We start from the raw sequence: 18,834 nt of genomic DNA, 5'->3' as shown, positions 1-18,834 counted from the left end.
CCGAGCAAGGGGGTTGCAACCAAATTTCCTAATTAGGAAGTCCGTGCAATCTTCTTTCATGCAGCGGAGCGCTGCTGAAGGGGTCTAATACCTGTTTTATCACTATGTTTGAATGTACACTGAGGAAGCCCCTGCCATACGAGGTCTCAGGCTTGCCTATACTAGTATTATGCGGCTATATTTCTTGGGGCTGCGGTTTACAATAACCGCTTCAGGGGTCCTATCTTCGCCGCAATCTAGGTACTACAGGGGAGTAATTAATAGCTTGAACATAGCTAGAGGGACGAAGTACAGTACTCGGAAAGCCGGGCCACATAACTTGAAGTGTTTGGATACCCTCCATGTGGCGATTATAGAGGTATATGCATGCATATATATATATATTGCGTGCAAGCTGCTCCTGATGGATGCCACCTCTCATCCTTTCTATAATCACAGGCTTTCACTACCATAATGAGGTCAAGCGTGAGTTGTGTTTCAGCTGCCCTTCTATGGGGGGGCAAGTTGGACCTACGCTGCTATCAACCTCAACGGCTCCCAAGCGGTGTTGCCTTTGAGTGAACATGATCCTTCTCCCATTGGAGACCCTACCACCTACTATCCTGACCAGCATGATTGCCCACTGCCTTGTGTTGACTATGCAAACATCCATAGCTGGATCCCCTATTTCTCTGTGGATCGCTTGCGCCGTTGCCAGGAGCCGCTTCTTGTGCAGTTATCCGTTACCCAGCCGCTGGACGACCTGGAGTCTACCATACTCCTGCGCACCTGTACCTCAAGTTCCAACATATCGCACGCTTTTGCCGCCAAACAGATCAATAACCCCAAGAAATCCGAAGAACTATACCAGAGAAGACTTGACACCGTACCTGCATGTGTTACCACCGGCACCGAAGTCCAGGACAGATTAAATCTGGCTATTGGGGCCAGCAATGAACGAAACATTACCCATGCTACTCGCCTTCTTGACGGCATGGAGAAGTTCTTCAGTGCAAAAGATAACTGTGACGAGAACTTTCTGTTTGCCTATTACAACGGGACCGCTGTAGGGCTCTATATTGGCCCTGGTCTGGGTAAACCTACTGCAAAATCAGCGCTCAGTGCCCTGTCGAGCTACATACGGACCCGTGGTGCGGTCTCAAACACGGCTGTCCAGTTGTGCGGTGATGACCGTAAATCAGATCGAGTTTTTGGAATATACATAGATACCACTGGCGATCTTACAGCAGTCCAGAAGACAGTCTCCGAATGGAGCAAAGGGAACTGCATGACGGGGTTAAAGTCTCTAGGAGATCTAGCAGACGTGAAGGTGATGGATATCGCTGGCATGCGCATCACCTCTGGCAATGATACCACCAACAACGGTACTCACGATAGCACCCATAGTCACCCCCGGCTTCTAAAGATCAGGCATAATTTATTGCACACAAACTTCCTTGGCAAACGCGATGTGTGTCGCTACATCCAAATCATGCCTGGTGACAGCTGCACCTCTCTTTCTATGCGATGCGGTATCAGGGGTGCCGATTTTCTCAAATTCAACCCCAAACAAGATCTCTGCGCAACTTTGCAGCCCAATAATTACATCTGCTGTTCGGCTGGAGATCCCTATACACCACCAACGCCAAAGCCTGATCCAGATGGCACCTGTGCCAGCCATATTGTCCAGAATGGAGATTCTTGTGACGCCATTGCTCGGAAGTATCGCGTTACCGTTGCTGACCTCGAAAACTGGAATAAGGCCAAAACTTGGGCCTGGACTGAATGTAAGGACATTCTAGTTGGCTACAAGATATGTATCAGCGATGGTTCGGCACCTATGCCTGCGCCTCAGGAAGGCGCTGAGTGCGGCCCATTGGTCCCCGGTACACAAAAACCAACCAACAAATCAATCTCACTAGCTGATCTCAACCCATGTCCTCTTAAATCCTGCTGCAGTAACTGGGGCTACTGTGGTGTATTCCCCGGGCACTGTACTATCAATGCGCCCGAAGGAGGAGGGCCGGGTAGCAAGAAGAAGGGCTACGAGAATACCTGTGTGTCTAACTGTGGCAATGAAATCAAGCAAAATTCGGGACCACCGGCAAGCTTTCAGCGGATTGGCTATTATGAAGCCTACAACCTTAAACGTGATTGTTTAAAGTTAAAGGCAAAAGATGCCAATACTGACGGATCCTATACCCATATGCACTGGGGTTTTGCTGAAATTGACCCTAACACTTTCAAGCCAATTATCAAGGAATCCAAAGAGCAATGGGAGGAATTCAAAGCTCTGCCAAATGTTAAACGTATTGTCTCATTTGGCGGTTGGGCATATTCAACCGACGCTGCTACGTATAATATCCTACGCTCTGCTATTATTACCAATCGAGACACATTCGCCAGCAACCTCGCCCAATTTGCTGAAGATGAGGGCATTGATGGTATCGATATTGACTGGGAGTACCCGGGAGTGAGTCCTAACTTTACTTCTTACACTGATACTCGTCTTAACTATTTTTATTAGGCACCAGACATCACGGTTGGTGGTAAACCAATTGGCGAAAAGCGTGATGGTCTTTCCTATCTCAGGTTTCTTACTGTCCTGAAGCAAAAAATGGGCCCAGATAAATCAGTATCAATTGCAGCCCCTGCGTCATTTTGGTATCTGAAGGCATTTCCTATTGATACAATCGCCAGAGCTATAGACTATATCGTCTATATGACCTACGACCTACACGGTCAGTGGGACTATGGTAATGCAAATGCATTCGATATGTGTCCGTCAGGAAAATGTATCCGAAGCCATGGTAGGAACCCGTCCTTCCTTACCCGTGATTTATATATTTTGCTACTAACGTTTGAGTGCTAGTTAACTTGACGGAGACACGCAATGCTCTTTCTATGAGTACGTTAAATTTATCCCTTTTTTTACACATAAGTGCTAATATAAGGTTATAGTTACCAAAGCAGGTGTACCTAACAATAAGATTTTTGTTGGTGAATCTAGCTATGGTAGATCATTCCATATGGCCCAAGACGGCTGCTGGGGACCATTATGTGAATTCACTGGCTCTAGAACCCAGTCAGATGCGCAACCGGGCCGATGTACTAAGACTGCAGGTTATATCTCTTTTGCAGAGATTAACGAGATCATCAAGCGTGGTGATGGTGTTAATGTGTTCCATGACGATGCCTCTAACACGGATGTTATGCTTTATAAAGGTTTGTTGACTCTGTCTTATCCCCCTCTTCTAGCATAGTGTTAACACACTTTGGATATATAATAGGTGACTATATCAGCTATATGACGCCTGTCACTAAGGATACACGGCGCGCTGATTGGAAGGACCTGAATTTTGCTGGTAGTATTGATTGGGCTGTTGACCTACAGTCTTTCACATCTACCGATTATGAATCGACCCCTGAGAGGGCCTCATCCGGGATGGGCTGTATTCGGGGAGGGGATAAAACACTTGATACTGGATCCCTCTGTGAATACTCCTGCTACTTGGGGTTCTGCCCCGAAAGTCTGTGTACATGTCTAGAGATGGGCCCGTTAAGGAACCTGCCGAAAGAACATTCTGGGGTCAACGTTGTAGCCGAGGACGAAAATGACGTGGAAATGACCCGCCTTTGCATATTCTCCTGCAAGTATGGTTTCTGTCCAGGCGATATATGCATAACCCCAGTTGATTGGAGCAACGATGGACCAGAAATGGTTGGCGATAACCCTGATGCCTTCAATACATCCGACGCTAGGTGGCAAAACTCACATAGATGTTTTGTCTACAAAGATGCCCCATATGACCATATAGGCCTGGAACAATGCAGCCGTGCATGCAAACCAGAAATTGACGCCGCCAAAGAAGCCGGTAGAATGTACAACGTGGGCTGCCTAGGCTTTTGGCCCCTTGAGAAGGAAGTGCCCTGGGTAAGAGATCCTTCGAGTATGCATGAAGTTGCTGATGGGATGTGCCTATGTGATAGTGTATTTCTCAATGAACTTGCAACAACTTTTTTGGAAGCGTTGCCAGCCATCGGTCAGGTACGTCGTTTAACTCCATTTAGCCACGGAGGGGAACATTACTAACTGTACTAGATCGGCTGCTATATTCTTTTATCAACTATCAAATTGGTGATAGATATAGGCACGGCGATTATTCCTCCTGCGGGGAGAGCCATCAGTGCTGGTTTGGGTAGGATGTTATGCCCCACCCCCCCCCCCCCCCCCACCATTCTTCTTCTTCTATCTATTGATGCTAACAATAGGGAGTAGATGCCGTTATGACAGCTGCACAATTGGCTTCATACGTTTATTCTGAGACGGAAGACCCTGCCGGCGCGTTTGAGTGGTGGTTAAGCCCATGTGGCGGATCTGACCTTGTGCCAGACGACCTTAAGAAGGCCTTCGATATCCTCAGCGGAGTGGCAGAGGGAATATCAAGCTTCCGAAAGCCAAAAAATATTGGCCGGGGAAGTGGTAAAAAGGGTGATGAGGGTAACCCGAGAACTCCCACGCAGCCCCGGCCTAAGGCGCCTACTAAGCCCAAACCCACAGGGCCGAAAAAGAAGAGATGCTATATCCCACCTAGTAAGGAAACGGTGCGCCTCGGCAGAGCCAAGAATACAATCCGAGTGCAGTCATGTGTCTCCAGCAGAACAGTAAGGCAGGAGTTAATTATCACATCGATTTCATACGGACCAACGCCCACTGCAACAACAGCAGATTGTGCTAAATCCTTATCACAAGCCTGTTTTCACTACAGCTCAGCCATTCGAGTCAATCCGCACTGGGCAACGCTGACCTGCCCCCCCGAAGCCGCCGTCACCGCCAACGATCGGAAGGAAGGCAGTGCAGTCGCAGCATGGTCTTCACAGCATAGCGGTGCCGGGTGGCAGGACGGAGCCAACCGCGCCCAAACTAAGTGTCAGAGAGATGAGTATCCACCAGCTTACTTCCTCGGTCCCAACGATCCGGCGCGCACAAACAGTGGATTGAATGCCCAGGGACAACTGATAAGATGGCTTCCTGGCAGAGAAAATGGAGGAGGCGGCCAGATATGGTCAGGAGCTTGCTTCATCGGCCCAGTCAAGGCTCTCTCTGATCAAGAATTTAGAAGGAAGGTCGAGCGGGCGTCAGGGGTCAATAGGAGGGTCTTAAGGGCTGGGGATTTGACGCAGACGATGGCGCTCGTCGACGTTCCCACGCGACCCGAGTTCAGTTTCACCTCATGGGGTCATTCGGCAAATCCACCATATAGAGATGGGTTGGAGGCTAACCCTTGTTGGCCATCTGGTATTGCTGCCCTGGATCCAGGCTTCACCCTCCTCACATTTGACCCCTTTTACAACGGACAGTCTCCTCCATACGACTACAAGGCGCCATATGTCAAAGGTTCAAATGGATCCTGATTTCATACAATTGGATAAATTGGAGCACTACAGTCCTGTCTCAAGAGTCAAGAATGAATAACTATATATAAGTTGGAGTATATATATACACGCATTAGGGTTAGGGAGTTAGACACGTTTCTCTAGAGTCTACGCTATACAGTAGCAAAACTCCTTACTATTAATTTGGGATGTAATTCGGGAGGTCTAGGATTGGCCATGTTTAACACATCCCAGGGCACAAGTTTTATGAAATTAGGCTCTTTAGAGAGACTCTGCTGCAATACATGTTCAAAGTGCATGCAAAGGGAGAAAACATGAATTGAAATGACAAACATGGAGATAAACATTTAGCGCGTTCTGTTCCGATGATGCAGTATGAAAAATGCCGACACTTAAAACACTCAAGTTGAAGGTGGAGTCAATGCTGATGAAATGATGCCGAAGCCACTATGCTCTAACAATACTAAGACAGTCTCTTAAACGTCCGTTAGTATAAGCAGCCTATTGGACACGATCGTCCCTAGATCGGTAGATCCACTAGGATCAACTTCAGAAGGGAGGAATAAGGTATACATAATTTTCTCGAGTCGGTCCTTTAGCCCACTTACTTTTAATATTTTTCCAACTCTCGCATGTACTGAGAGAAGAAATGGGCTTGGCATTAGGACTGAACTATCCTCGCAACGAAGAGCCATTAAACCGTTGCTAGGGAGGAAAAAGAACGCAATGTGATTTGCCTGGGTGTGTTTTATGATTTTGTAAACATGAGCGTCGTCCTATTATGGCGATACCTGTTAGTTATCCAGCACTCATACTCAATGGAAATATTGTACGGAGTACTAACTGTTTCTTTGAAAGTAAGGTTGAAAGAGCCGAACTGAGGGTGGAGAGAGTGGTCGAGTGTGATAGCATTCGCAGGGGTATTGATGGTTTCCGGGGAGAGCACTCTGTGTAAGCCCGGAAAGTACCTGTATAGACATTGCCAAATTCTTGCCTTGTTCTCAGTCTAGACGTTTTAATTAGAATACCGCGTATAGAGCTATTAAGTATGAGAAAGCACTAACCTCGATGGCTTTATCCCCGTCAAACTTCCCCAAAGAAAAAGGAAGGATATGCGCAGTTTCAGTAGTTGTTAAGGCCTTATGATCGTTAGGAATTATGAGTCCTCTTTCGACGGACCGGTCGTCCCAAAGACCGGTAGCCTGACACCGATAGCCGTCCCTCTTAAGACAGTCCTTTTTGAGTATAGACTGTTCGCTGCGAGAGGATGGATTCATTGATGTTACGACAAGAGATTCAATTTGCACTTGAGTGTCGACACAGGGAGATGGGGTGGGAGCAGGAGTTTTTCCACCTGGTGCTTGCACTGAAACAGCGTTAGCCTGAATAAATGTAGCTCTCCCTTAAATAGCAGATATATATACGGAGTACTCACTGGACTTTAGCACGGCATCCACGAGATGGTTTCTGAGCTGGCGAAGTTTACTATCGCCATCTAGAGCTATTATATCCTGCATCAACCTCACGGAGCCATCTTTTGGGAGATGATCCATAAATGCAGCGAGCAGACGGACAACGTCGTCCTGGGCATTAACAGGGACATATTTTTGGAACCGCTCCCTGCATTGACGATCAAGATCTTCCGCCTCTCCGAAAGACACGCTGGTGAGCTGGCTGAAGGAGCTGCTGGGGACCGGGCTCGATGCTATGGGAAAGTCAAACTTGAACTCCATGTTTAAAGTAGATATTAACGATATGGCTCTTCAGCAAGGTGATGTTCCGGGGCAAGGGCTCAACGGTCTGGGGCAGGGTCTGGGGCACAGCAAGATAAAACGCGTCAAAAATACGACGGCAGAAAAACAAAAGGTCAAGTTCTCGAAGTTCTTGAAGTTTTTTGTGTGAATTTAAGTGGACGAAATAACTAGCCTATGCTTAATAAGCCTCCTTTGTTGTGTTGGTCAGGTGATTTTATCAAGCCCTAGCCCTAAGACAACCTTTTATGCATCACAAAAATAAAGTTCCCCCTTTTTACCTTCGTTCCCTAAGTAACTTGGACGCTCTTGCGGCAACTCTCAGGACTCTACGGAGTACGGGAAAAAGAAGAAGAAGAAGAAGAAGAAGAGCTACAAGATAGAACTAAAGGATCAGCCCTTCTCCATCTTGAAGAAAAGACCTCTCCTAGGCTCGTTCTAATTGTAGCGGGCCGCCATTACAGAAGAAAAAGGGCCAGCGATTCTACTGTGCCGAATTTTCCGCCTTGCAATCTCAATAATAGATAATGGGCTGTTGGAGCTTTCCGCCCCTGTTTCTGTCTCCTCTACTCCGTATAGATCTGGTTATCCGAACTTGCATAACCTTGGCTCTAGGGAATAGTTGTCTCTCAGCTTCCTTGGCTGTATCCTACTCCCTTCCCTTGAGAGCCTTCAGGTCAGCAAACGGAGGATATTCTCTAGGATCTTCATAAAACTGTGCGCCATGGTCTTTCAAAAGCCGAGACTGCTCATCCATAGTAACAGCCAACCTCAACATCCCAGAGAGCTTGATGAAGGTACGGAGCTTAACAGGGTCCGAGGCATCATATGGATACACCCATAACCCGCCAGCAGAAGGCCATCCATACAAGGCCACTTTTTCCCTCTCCCCAAAGTCTATTGTGTGATTATCTGGATAATGTGCCTGCCACCTTGCGCCGATTAAACGCATCTTTTCCGCAAAGGCATCCTCCTTGGTCTTATCAGTTGATGCTTCTCTCTGCTGGAAACGATCGAGGCCGAGAAAGTCGAGCTCTGGGATGGTCGCAAGCTTTATCCATTTACCCCCTCCGCATCTCTTTGGATACGTGGGATCCCTTGAAGGCCAGGCTTTGACCAAGGCGCCATTTTGCATGAACTCGAGCCGATATCTTGGTTGAGGGTCGGGGCGAGCAGGATTGATGAACTCCTCGGATGGTTCTGTGTGGCTTGATTCTGAGCGCGAAGTAAACCAGTTCATCGTAATTGGCCTCTTATTCCCAATAATACAGAGGCTGGAATAAAGTATGAGCAGTTGAGCCGGGCTATAAACAGGAGTTGGAGTGCTTCTACTCACAGCGTCCAAACAGGCACCAATATTACCAGGGTCCAAAATGCTAGGACTCGGAAACGCATTACGACTTCCTTTCCTTTGGCTTGCTTGACTAACCAGTTAACAGTAGGTATCCAAGGGACCTTAGCAGTCCGTTAACTACTGGTTTTTGGAGAAGTGTTGGATCTATAAATGACTGCGAGTCCTCCCAGCGTTAGTTATCTGACTCGGTGTTCCTAGTTCTATGCCGTTAAACAAGCTTTCGGCAACTCGGCAGAGTCCCGTCCAACCTTAACTGACTCGCGACTGAGTCCCCGTCTTCCGAGCGTGAAAGCCCAGCATTTCAACCTTCAGAGTCATGGATGTTGTAATGGAAATCGCGTGGAAGAACAGTCATACAGCAGAAGTGTGGGAGTGGTTAACCAAGCAGCATGAAATCTCTCCATTGAGTTACCATCTGTTTGCTGCTGCAATCTGAAAGTTAACTGGTTGCATCGCCCCAAAGATCATCGTCTTGACGAGCCTGTCAGAACCAATGGATTCCTGCATCTTACATGACTCGACCGAGTTAGCAACCCGAAAACAGAAGGCAAACGACAAAGCACCCGGGGAGCTCGCCCGTCAATCATCGGCTAGAACCAATCATTTGAGCCATTGGGAAGAGAGCTTGCTGCTCTTCTCTCTCATGGCTGCTTTTTCCTGGTCAAATTCCTTCTTCCTCGGCTAGGCTGAAAAGTATGGCTTGAACAGTCCATGAAATAACTATCAAGTAGTTATCAACATCGGTAAATTCGATTATTGAACCAGGTCATCAGCATTTAACTGGCTAGTATGGGCGAGCCAACAGACAAGGCAAATCCAGAAGTTCCCACTACCATCGTGGCAGATGGAACACCCGTCCAGCTCGAAGCTACCGGGGATACAGACCAAGGCCTACGCGCCTGGACAGTTGTCGTGGGCGCCTGGTGCGTCAATCTATGTGGTTTTGGCTGGGTCAACGGTGAGTTGCTCCTTTCCCTTAGTTACCCAACATATAATTATAGAGATACACACGGCTAACACGGTATTTATATAGCCATTGGGGTATTTCAAGAGTACTATCAGTCCCACCAGCTGCAGTCCTACTCTACCTCCAGCATCTCTTGGATTCTATCCTTACAGCCGTTCGTGCTCTTTGCTGCCGGTCTCATTATCGGAAGGGTTGCGTACCTCCCTCCCATTTAGCCTTATACTTGACTTGAACCCCTCCCCGTTTTAACACTAGACTAGATATTCGACAACTATGGGCCAAAACTGCTTCTCCTCATTGGTACGGTGCTACAGGTCCTCGGACTGATGATGACCTCCATCTCAAACGAATACTACCAATTCATTCTTGCTCAGGGCATATGTGGTTCCTTGGGCGCCAGTCTCACATTTTACTCGTCAATTGCATCGACAGCAACTTGGTTTGATAAAAGGCGAGCCCTGGCATTCGGCCTTGTTTCCAGCGGCTCTTCGTTCGGTGGAGCCATATTCCCCATCATCCTGTCCCGGCTGTTACCCGGCATCGGATTTGGATGGACTCTCAGGGTAGTTGGGTTTCTGGTTTTCGTGCTGCTTGTAATCGCCAACTTGACCATTCGGTCTAGAGTTGCTCCTGTGCCTCGGCCGGTCAAGTTCCACGACTACATCAGTCCATTCTCGGAGGTACCTTTTGTCCTGCTCACAGTGGGATCTTGCCTTGGCTTCTTTGCGACTTTTGTACCGATAAACTACGTCATCCTAGAAGCTCAGACAAGCGGAGTAGACCCTAATCTGGCTGGATACCTGCTTACCATACTTAATGCTGCGAGGTAAAGGTTTCCCGTCTTCGTTGGTCTGAATATGTTCTTCCCATGCTAATTCTCAGGCAGTCTTCCCGGTCGTATACTACCGGGCTATCTCGGTGACATATGGGGCCGATTCAATGTAATGATTGGTATGTGTGGGCTCTCTTCCATAGCTATCCTCGCCCTCTGGCTGCCAGGAACACTCGTGAACCCAGGTTCTGCCGCAATATATATAGTCTTCTGCCTTTTATACGGCTTCTTCTCAGGTGCCTTTGTCGGCATGGTGCCTGCACTCCTCAGCCAAGTCTCCCCTGATGTGAGCAAGATTGGAGTTCGCCAGGGTGTGTTATTCACTTGTGTCAGTGTTGCAACACTCACTGGTAACCCAATTGCAGGAGCAATCTTAAACCAGCAGAATGGGGCATACTGGGGCCTGCAGGTTTTTGCTGGGTTGATGATGGCCGGATGCGTGGTCTTTTACATCGTCGCAAGAGTTGTTACGGGCGGGTTCTCTTTTATCAAGGCAGTGTGAATAAAAGTATGTACTCAGATGAAATTAGGAAACCTTCCTCATTATTAGTAGTATAGAGTTAAGGCACAACAGCAAATATAAGGCTTTAGCTTGCTACATCGACTTCAGATACATCCATATATAATAGTTGAACCATTGTGTGATGTACGTCGAAGTATAAGATAAATATAACATATGAAACATCCTGTAACTAGCATTATTTTCTAGAAATAATGTAATGAGAAATTAAGAGAGAAAAGGGGCAAAGTTTAACGACACATGCGAAATTCACCACTGAAAATGCCTTTTAGAATTGGCCGCTAAATCCCCAAGAACCTCATTCTGGCTTGCATCGGCGTCTTCCCCATAAGAATCGTTTAGATAACTGTAAATATTTGAGTATTCTGCCGCCGAATTGCTTTCATAGGCGCCCAATTCCGGCAACGTGCATTGCACCAAGTCCCTGGGGATAGGAGGGTAGCTATTGAACCTTCTGGGAGAACAGCAATCAAACAGTCCCAATCTTGCATAACTTTTCGTGAGTTGAATAATACCCAAGGGGCGGGATGTGTATGGCAACCCCAGCGGGTAGCTGAGTAGGTTCTTCGTATCATACCATAAAACCTCTATAAAGACTGACGGATATCGGGGGTATATAACTAACTCCTGGGCTTTAAATAATAGAAGACCCTCAGATTGCAGCAATGTATAATGAGCCATAGGCAGAAATCGTGGCTACTCTGGAGAGCAATCGCAGATAAAGAACCCTCTGTCACTATATAAGATGCTCATTTATGAGACAGCGAGTGGGCTATGCAGCAGCTAATTTAGTTGATGTATATTACAGGCAGGCAGCGGTTGGGTGAAGAGGAACTTCGCAGGGTCAGAAATAGAAGAAAATAGGATGGTCAACGTTGTCAACTGTGAAACGATACTAAAAGAGAGCACCAGCGAACTAGCCAATTAGAAGGCTCGTTACACGAGCTAAGTGGACCCGGCGGCTGCGGGGCGGCTGCCCTGGCGGGGACCGAGCGGCTGTGGGCCTTAGGCCAAACTTTGTATTTATCATGACTCCCAAGCCAAATTCAACTCCTGCAAAGCTGTTTTTACATGTTTTGCTCTATGTAGTTGTGAATACACATAAACAATTGTTTTGAAAGAGTTGCAGAAGCCTTAACTACTCGATCAGCCATGGATACCTCTCCCGCTTGCCCGGGACAAGAAAACCACCCAACTCTTACCTCCCTCCCCGTCGAAATCCAAGAGATTATCCTCTCCCAGCTTGATAGCTTTCGCACTTTGGAATATATTGCTGTGACATGCAGGACATTTAAAGACCTTGTGTTATACCATCCACAAGGGATCATCGACCGGATTCTGGAGTCGGTTATTCCCGATGAGGTGTTCCCCGAAGCGATTACTTTCTTCGAAGCCTCAAGACTACCGACTACCAATGCTGAAATCGTCCAAGAACTTCTTGGTCGCTACTTTACATCGCTGAAGGGAAACATGGGGCCGCGACCAAGGTTTTCATTAAGTGAAGCTACAGCACTGGAGAAATATCATCAGCTTATCCAAAGGTTTACCCAAATCTTCATCTCTACTGCACTGTCTAAACACCCTATCACTGGAGATGAGGTAAAACCCCCGTGGCTCGTCACAAAAAGAGAACAGTACCGTATCCAGCGGGCCCTGTACAGATTTGAGCTTTACTGGAAATTATTCAAAAGATTGGAGAAAAAAGATCGATCTCAAAGACACCCACAGCTAGCAATCACCCTCCAGCACCATTCCAAGCTTTACTTTGATCATTTTGCTCCATGGGAGAACGAACAAATCATCTGTATCCAGGATTTTCTGCTAAGGATAGTCGACGAAGGTGAGTCTTGGAAACAACTCGCAATAATAATCATTTGCTTTTTCTCAGGCTTACTTTACATACAGCGTTTAACGATGTTGCTGCACACGATGTGGAGTGGGGTGAATGGGGGATTAAATATAATGAAGGATACAAAGCTTTGTCGATCAACAGGTTCAGATGCAACTATGTACGTCTCCGTCTCCAACACTAATTTGCTCAGCGGATGAACCACTTCCTTCCATTCCCCCAATATGCTAACAAATACGCTTTTCTAGATATCGCTCGGTCTGCACTTTATTTTTCGTCTCGGCGGGACACAGAAGTTCGAACATCGTCGAGAACTGCTCAATCCCCATCGTAACGTTCAGCTAGCTTCGATTGACCGCGCACTTAAGCAACATAAGCCTCCATATATAGACCGTGTTCCGTTATCAAGGTATAGTGGAGAGCGGCTGAAACATGACATCCAAAAACCCGGAGTACGTGACGATCGAGGCCCGGCTGAGGTGTGGAGGGCCACTCATCTAGCGATGTCTAGTTATAATTTTGTGATGGCTGATGACCATATCCCTCTCCGCGAAAGGGGATACGTCATGTGGGATTACAGCAGGCTTTCGAATTGGGGCTTGCTCCGAGTTCCATGGCAGCCACCGCCGCGTGAACCACCCGAGGTTGCGCGGGACATGAGAGAGAAGGTACTTCGATCCCACCAACGGAGGACTGAGATTTATTTGGAGGGTGGGCGTGGATGGTGGAGCGAAGAGGATGAGAGCAGGGTTATATATCGCAGGAAATGAGTAAGTTGAATGCTGGCTTCCTTCCGGGTGATATAATTTACGTTACAGAAATTCCTGAGCTACCCACACCCTCCTAGCTATGTTTTCACAAATACTCTTTGTAATGACAATGTTCTTTTCCTTGGAGCTCTGCGGCTCACGACCGGCGATGGCCCGAAATGATATAACCATTTCCCCTGTAGCATTGGTGACGGAGTTGTGGTAAGAGACGTCCACTTGCTCGACTACCTTGGCCGGTTGTTGAGTTGACCGCGTGACTCTCTGCGGCTCGGAGTGTTGCCATCTCTTGAAAGATATATGAGGATGCTCCCGGTCAACTTTTACTGTGATGACAGTTTCTGTCTCGGAGCCTCTTGCTTCCAACCATCGTCTTGCGTCAATGACCAGCCTGGCTTCTGTCTCTGAAGGCCCAGCTTCGATAGCTAAAATGGGCCAGTGGTGGTGCCAGAGCGTGAAGCTACCGTCAGGACCTTTGACAAAACTCTTGTCTTCATTCTCTACTCTACTAGCCCCAGTAATAATTATATCTTCATGAAGGTCCATATTGATAACTTCATGGTCAATATAGCCCGTCAACGCCCACGCTGCAGTTTCATGAGGCGGCTTAGCCATAACCTCGACAACTATTATATTTCCAGGGATATCTCCACTGACCTTTGGAGGTTTGTCCGGGTATTTATCGTCGAGATCTTGGAGAATGGCACGCGGTATATCTCGCACAACAATGAAGGGGCTCAATGTGTCATCTGAGCAACACGCCGCTGCCCGTCTCTCCACCGAGTTGTAGAGTTGATTCATATCGGTATATTGGATCTGGGGTGTGCCTTCCGGGAGCCCTATCAACAACATGGAGTCACCCTCCGGTGTCTCCTTCCCTGACGAAGCCATGTTGCCGCAGTGTATGCCTATTTAGAGTAGACCGACGTGATGCACAGCTGCGAGGTACGTGTGAATATATAAACTTTCATTTATTATGACGTCATAGAATTCAGAAGTAGTTAATCTGCTTGCTACTTGCACTAATAAATAAAATACATGTACTGCGTATTGGTGCAAGAAATATTCAAGCTCTTAGCATAAGCCCTGAAACTAAAGCAGTTAGCTATTGATCAATGTAGTAATATTGATATAATAACCATGGTGAAAGGGAAAATGATATCAGAAGGAAGGCAACAATACGGTATCCACATTAAATGTTCGGATCAGGTCTGTGTATTGTATTCATCATATATAGTGGTATGAAGGAGGGTAAATATAACTAGAGACAACATACCTTTTTTGGGAAATTCATCGTTCATTGTCGACGGTGAAAAAAAGATTCCAGCTTTTGTTGTTTTGGGTCGTGTTTGGAGTTGCCGATGCCCCGAGTGCGCTTCAAGTTAGTTAGATGCTGACGACTGTTAATGGCCAACACGGATATTTCAAGGTTGGATAAGGCCGTCCGGTTCTGGTCAGTGGCCATTGCCATGCTAAGATCGAGTTCCAGGTAACCTGTGTTTGACCACATAACCAAAGGGTCTCCCGGGATACCATGAGAGCTAGAAGACGAGCATGGTGGGACACGCATTTGTTTCAGTGTTCGCCAGATGACAGACAGGATGACTCCGTGAGACACGACAGCGACTGTATGGTTGTCGCTGCCATCACGTAGAAGAGGCAACAAGAAGTCCTTAACAAACTCCTTTGCTCTTGAAAATAATTCATCGAAAGTCTCTGCAGGGGCAAAGCCGTCATGCTTCTCCTTGACATTGACGTTGGGGGACACCCACGACTTGCCTTCGAGCGACCCATAGTCCTTCTCGCGAAGACAAGGAATGACGAACGGTTTTCCCATCGTATCGCCATGAGTGCTTTTCAATGCATCAGCTGTAGCCCGAGCACGTTGCAAGGGAGAGCAGAAGACGCGAGTGAAACACACACCCTGCTGGCTAAGGTATCCCGCTAGCTTCTCGACTTGAAGCATCCCATGGTTCGTCAATGCCGAGTCCGTGACGCCCGCGCTGCCAACAAGAATGAAGGTAAGCATTGAGCCCATGGAACGGAAACGAAACTTGTGTCTTCTTCGTACTAGACTTGGGCCACATTGTGTTCGCTCTCAGCGTGACGGATCAGATAGAGTCTCATCTTTCATGGTGACAGACTGCAGACTGCTCCATTGAAACTGGATGTGTCTGCAGAAAACCACATCACACCACCAATGAACCATCCGCGAGGCCAACCTGAAGGCAGTGAGGCTGTTTCATCAAGTATTCAGCCTCGTGGAGTTGAAATTGAAGTTGAGTTGAAAGAAAAAAAAAAAACTTCGAATTTTTTTTTCTTATTTATTTTAGTTGATTATATAAGCAAAACTAGGGCAAGCAGCTTGTTTCACGTGACCCAATCTGGGATCGCGGCCTTTTGGTTTCTTTTGATGCTGAAGCAATGAAGCAACAGATGGTAGTAAAACAGACACAGGAAGCGCAAGGCATAGGGGCCCTGTGGACAGCTGATATTTTGGCTTGATTTCTTAAGCGGGCTTGCGGTTTACTTGGTTACCGGGCCCTGAACTTCACTGCGAAGGACTCTTGTATCAAAAGAGCCCAGATCCATCCCCTCTACCCCATACCCTGTGATCCTACCTCATTATCACAATGGTAGGTCCTGCGCGAACCGCTTCTCTATATCTTCTCTAGTTACATTGCTAATCCGGCTCTTAATGCAGCTGCCCCTTGGGCTTTTAACCGCGGCGCAAGGCCACCCAATGCTCGTGGAGTTGAAGAATGGAGAAACACTAAACGGTCACCTCGTGAACTGTGACAACTGGATGAACTTGACGTTGAAGGAGGTGGTGCAAACAAGTCCCGAGGGCGACCGTTTCTTCAGACTACCCGAAGTTTATGTTCGGGGAAATAACGTATGTCAATATGAACGCACCATATCTGCTGTTGGACACCAACTGACCATTGATATGTATCTGTCTACAGATAAAATACCTCCGAGTCCCAGAAGAAGTGGTTGATTTAGCCAGAGACCAACAACAGAGCCAGCAATCAGGACGGAATCGTGGAGGCGACAGGCAGCACAGGGATTCAGGACGAGGTGACCGTGGAGGGCGTGGTGGCCGCGGCGGCAGAGGACGTGGCAGGGGGAGATAAAACATGGCTGTTGGGATATCACAATTTTCGATCTTCGAATCATCTCTTCAATATCATAATGGAAACGCATGCGCACACCCACGCAAGCAAAGCAACCAACAACGTGCCTTCTTCATATCGAATTACGATCAACGAGTACCAAACACCAACTTCTACGGTTAACTACCAACCCAACGAACATGTATAACGAGACTAGGGCTAGCGGGAGTTATACGGCTCAGAAGAGGATGTATACTATAGGTCGGAATCTATAACTCGGATCACTGCTGCGTTTAGAGGAAGATAGAAATACCATTAGCTCGAGCAGGCTAAAACTAAGAAGAAATGCCTCATGATATTCTTGTCTCTTTATCTATTTACATACCAAACTTCATCCGTCTCTATTATATATAATAATGTTAGCAACCGAAACAATCCTGGGACCAACAGCATGCCCAATTAACCCCTATATATACCACATTTAATCCTGAATCTAATTCACCCCTTCGGCGTCGACTCGGCAGCAGTGGAATCGCTCTCCTTTTTCTCGCCTTCCTGCTGACGCCGTGGCTCAAGCAGCTCTCTCTCTTCCCCGCCCTCAACGTCTTCTTCCTGTCCCCGCCAATCCGCAGCACGGCCTTCGGGTACCTCTTCCCCAGGGCCGGGCTCGGATATGACCTTTCCAGGCGGAGGAGCGCCTGGCACCTGAGCTTCAGGCTCTTTACCTACTGAAGGCGATTCCTCTTCCTTGGCTGGTTTATGGTACCGCCAGACGACCTTGAGACGCTCGAGAGATCGTATACCTTTCCTCGAGGTTCCCTTGATACCATCCATAGCCTCCCAGTCGATTTCAAATACCCCGGAGTCGTGGTCATGGCCACCTTCGAAATAGGCGTTGAACCATACGTGGCCGACAGATGTTATCATAGACCAATCTGTGTATGATACCACGGCCCGCCGTTCAAAGTCGATGTTCACATCTGAGGTCGGAACAATGACTGGGTTTTTGGGCCGAAGAACGACATTGTCCGTTGAATCAGCCGGAGCAGAGGCGAGAGCCGACCACGCTGCTTCAGTCACAGGCTCCGGCTCTGTGAGTTCCCGAGCAGACTGGACTGGAGTAGACGATGCGTTTGAGGACAAAACGTCTGGCTTATCCGCTCCCTTGTCTTGCTCTTCCTCTCCAGAAGAGGAGGTATCTTGCGGTACACTGCCGCCATTCTGGTAGAAGAACTCATCTTTGCCGAACCGATGGAAGCGTTTTATCTTTCGGCCTTCATCCACAAATCCTTCTACATCGATTTTAAGTCCCTTCCTCAAACCCCAGATATGAATCTCAACAATCTCAACAGGTCGTTCGACATATATCTTGCTGAACACATTTTTCCATCGTTCAACATAGTTCACCCACCGAACTTGACTGGGTATGCTCACGCCGGCGCCAAATCCAGCCCTCATCCTGCGCTCCGTGAACTGTTTCATCGCATCTTCTGCGCTCCAGCCCTGTTCACTGATCAGATAGCTGCAGGCAACAGTTCCACTTCTACCTTTGCCTGCTTTGCAGTGTACCACGGCGATCCTTTTACCTTTCCCCACGCCATTTATCCAATTTCGCATGCTGGCCATGAGTGAGGGTATCAGTCCGAACGGCGGTGGGTGATGGTCCGGCCATGGGAAATGGTGAATCCTCCCATATACTTCATCATCAGGATATCCAGTTCCTTCAGCGCGGAATTCAAATATCGACCAATCTTCTCCGTGTTTTGAGTCGAGGAAACGGACCAAATCTTCTGTAGGGTTTCGGTACGCGCGCTTAGGGTAGGTCGACGAAGGGCCTGATGTTGCTATTACTGCGATATAGTTTAGTATATTGGTGTACATCGCTGCATAGAGCGCATTGATCCAGATATAAGTATGGTACATGATCTACTTACTGTCATCGGTAACATAGCACAGATCAAGGCTTGCCTCTGGGTGCTGATTTCGTGGACCTGCCACGATTCGCCGGAGAACGGAGGCCTATCGTGAGAGGTTAGAAGACATGTCGCAGATATAGACATCCATCGAGTATCGCTCACCATTGTACTCCGTAAATTTTACAATTTGACGTCTGCCCTGGCGTCCATCGTCGTCTTGTCCTGCATTTAAAGATGTCCGAGCAAGGAAGAAGAATGCGGGATGATGTCACCCGTAGTCTTTCTAGGCTTGGCACAAGGCTTGGCCTATCTTAGAGGTTATAGAAACACATAATGCAAGACTACATTAAAGATGCTTGATAGATAGCTATAATACATTGGATATT

The 18,834-nt window shown here is 47.6% G+C and overlaps 9 protein-coding genes across 9 annotated transcripts; 4 read left to right on the top strand and 5 right to left on the bottom strand.

The window, feature by feature from the left end:
• Positions 1-407: 407 nt before the first annotated feature.
• Positions 408-5,394, top strand: ARB_00648 (class V chitinase Chi100; the record flags this gene model as incomplete). The annotated part of the gene is made up of 7 exons (XM_003013057.1): positions 408-465; positions 543-2,452; positions 2,507-2,789; positions 2,941-3,204; positions 3,270-4,027; positions 4,082-4,178; positions 4,259-5,394. The coding sequence occupies 7 exons, from the start codon at positions 408-410 to the stop codon at positions 5,392-5,394; spliced, it is 4,506 nt and encodes a 1,501-aa protein (XP_003013103.1).
• Positions 5,395-5,852: 458 nt separating this feature from the next.
• Positions 5,853-7,109, bottom strand: ARB_00647 (uncharacterized protein; the record flags this gene model as incomplete). The annotated part of the gene is made up of 4 exons (XM_003013056.1): positions 5,853-6,152; positions 6,221-6,382; positions 6,441-6,742; positions 6,812-7,109. 4 exons carry the CDS (start codon positions 7,107-7,109, stop codon positions 5,853-5,855), a joined length of 1,062 nt encoding a protein of 353 aa, XP_003013102.1.
• A 667-nt stretch (positions 7,110-7,776) lies between these two features.
• On the bottom strand, positions 7,777-8,367 carry ARB_00646 (uncharacterized protein; the record flags this gene model as incomplete). The annotated part of the gene is made up of 1 exon (XM_003013055.1): positions 7,777-8,367. The coding sequence occupies one exon, from the start codon at positions 8,365-8,367 to the stop codon at positions 7,777-7,779; it is 591 nt and encodes a 196-aa protein (XP_003013101.1).
• A 903-nt stretch (positions 8,368-9,270) lies between these two features.
• ARB_00645 (uncharacterized protein) lies at positions 9,271-10,278 on the top strand (the record flags this gene model as incomplete). The annotated part of the gene is made up of 3 exons (XM_003013054.1): positions 9,271-9,439; positions 9,544-9,602; positions 9,709-10,278. 3 exons carry the CDS (start codon positions 9,271-9,273, stop codon positions 10,276-10,278), a joined length of 798 nt encoding a protein of 265 aa, XP_003013100.1.
• Positions 10,279-10,392: 114 nt separating this feature from the next.
• On the top strand, positions 10,393-10,782 carry ARB_00644 (uncharacterized protein; the record flags this gene model as incomplete). The annotated part of the gene is made up of 1 exon (XM_003013053.1): positions 10,393-10,782. One exon carries the CDS (start codon positions 10,393-10,395, stop codon positions 10,780-10,782), a length of 390 nt encoding a protein of 129 aa, XP_003013099.1.
• A 1,170-nt stretch (positions 10,783-11,952) lies between these two features.
• ARB_00643 (uncharacterized protein) lies at positions 11,953-12,833 on the top strand (the record flags this gene model as incomplete). The annotated part of the gene is made up of 2 exons (XM_003013052.1): positions 11,953-12,640; positions 12,706-12,833. 2 exons carry the CDS (start codon positions 11,953-11,955, stop codon positions 12,831-12,833), a joined length of 816 nt encoding a protein of 271 aa, XP_003013098.1.
• A 628-nt stretch (positions 12,834-13,461) lies between these two features.
• Positions 13,462-14,307, bottom strand: ARB_00642 (uncharacterized protein; the record flags this gene model as incomplete). Its single annotated transcript, XM_003013051.1, has 1 exon — positions 13,462-14,307. The coding sequence occupies one exon, from the start codon at positions 14,305-14,307 to the stop codon at positions 13,462-13,464; it is 846 nt and encodes a 281-aa protein (XP_003013097.1).
• Positions 14,308-14,713: 406 nt separating this feature from the next.
• ARB_00641 (uncharacterized protein) lies at positions 14,714-15,454 on the bottom strand (the record flags this gene model as incomplete). The annotated part of the gene is made up of 1 exon (XM_003013050.1): positions 14,714-15,454. The coding sequence occupies one exon, from the start codon at positions 15,452-15,454 to the stop codon at positions 14,714-14,716; it is 741 nt and encodes a 246-aa protein (XP_003013096.1).
• Positions 15,455-17,030: 1,576 nt separating this feature from the next.
• On the bottom strand, positions 17,031-18,455 carry ARB_00640 (uncharacterized protein; the record flags this gene model as incomplete). The annotated part of the gene is made up of 1 exon (XM_003013049.1): positions 17,031-18,455. The coding sequence occupies one exon, from the start codon at positions 18,453-18,455 to the stop codon at positions 17,031-17,033; it is 1,425 nt and encodes a 474-aa protein (XP_003013095.1).
• Positions 18,456-18,834: the final 379 nt, after the last annotated feature.

The sequence above is a fragment of the Trichophyton benhamiae genome, assembly GCF_000151125.1.
Source record: "Trichophyton benhamiae CBS 112371 chromosome Unknown contig00142.0, whole genome shotgun sequence".
NCBI lineage: Eukaryota > Fungi > Ascomycota > Eurotiomycetes > Onygenales > Arthrodermataceae > Trichophyton > Trichophyton benhamiae.
This window is presented reverse-complemented; position numbering and strand designations above follow the sequence as displayed.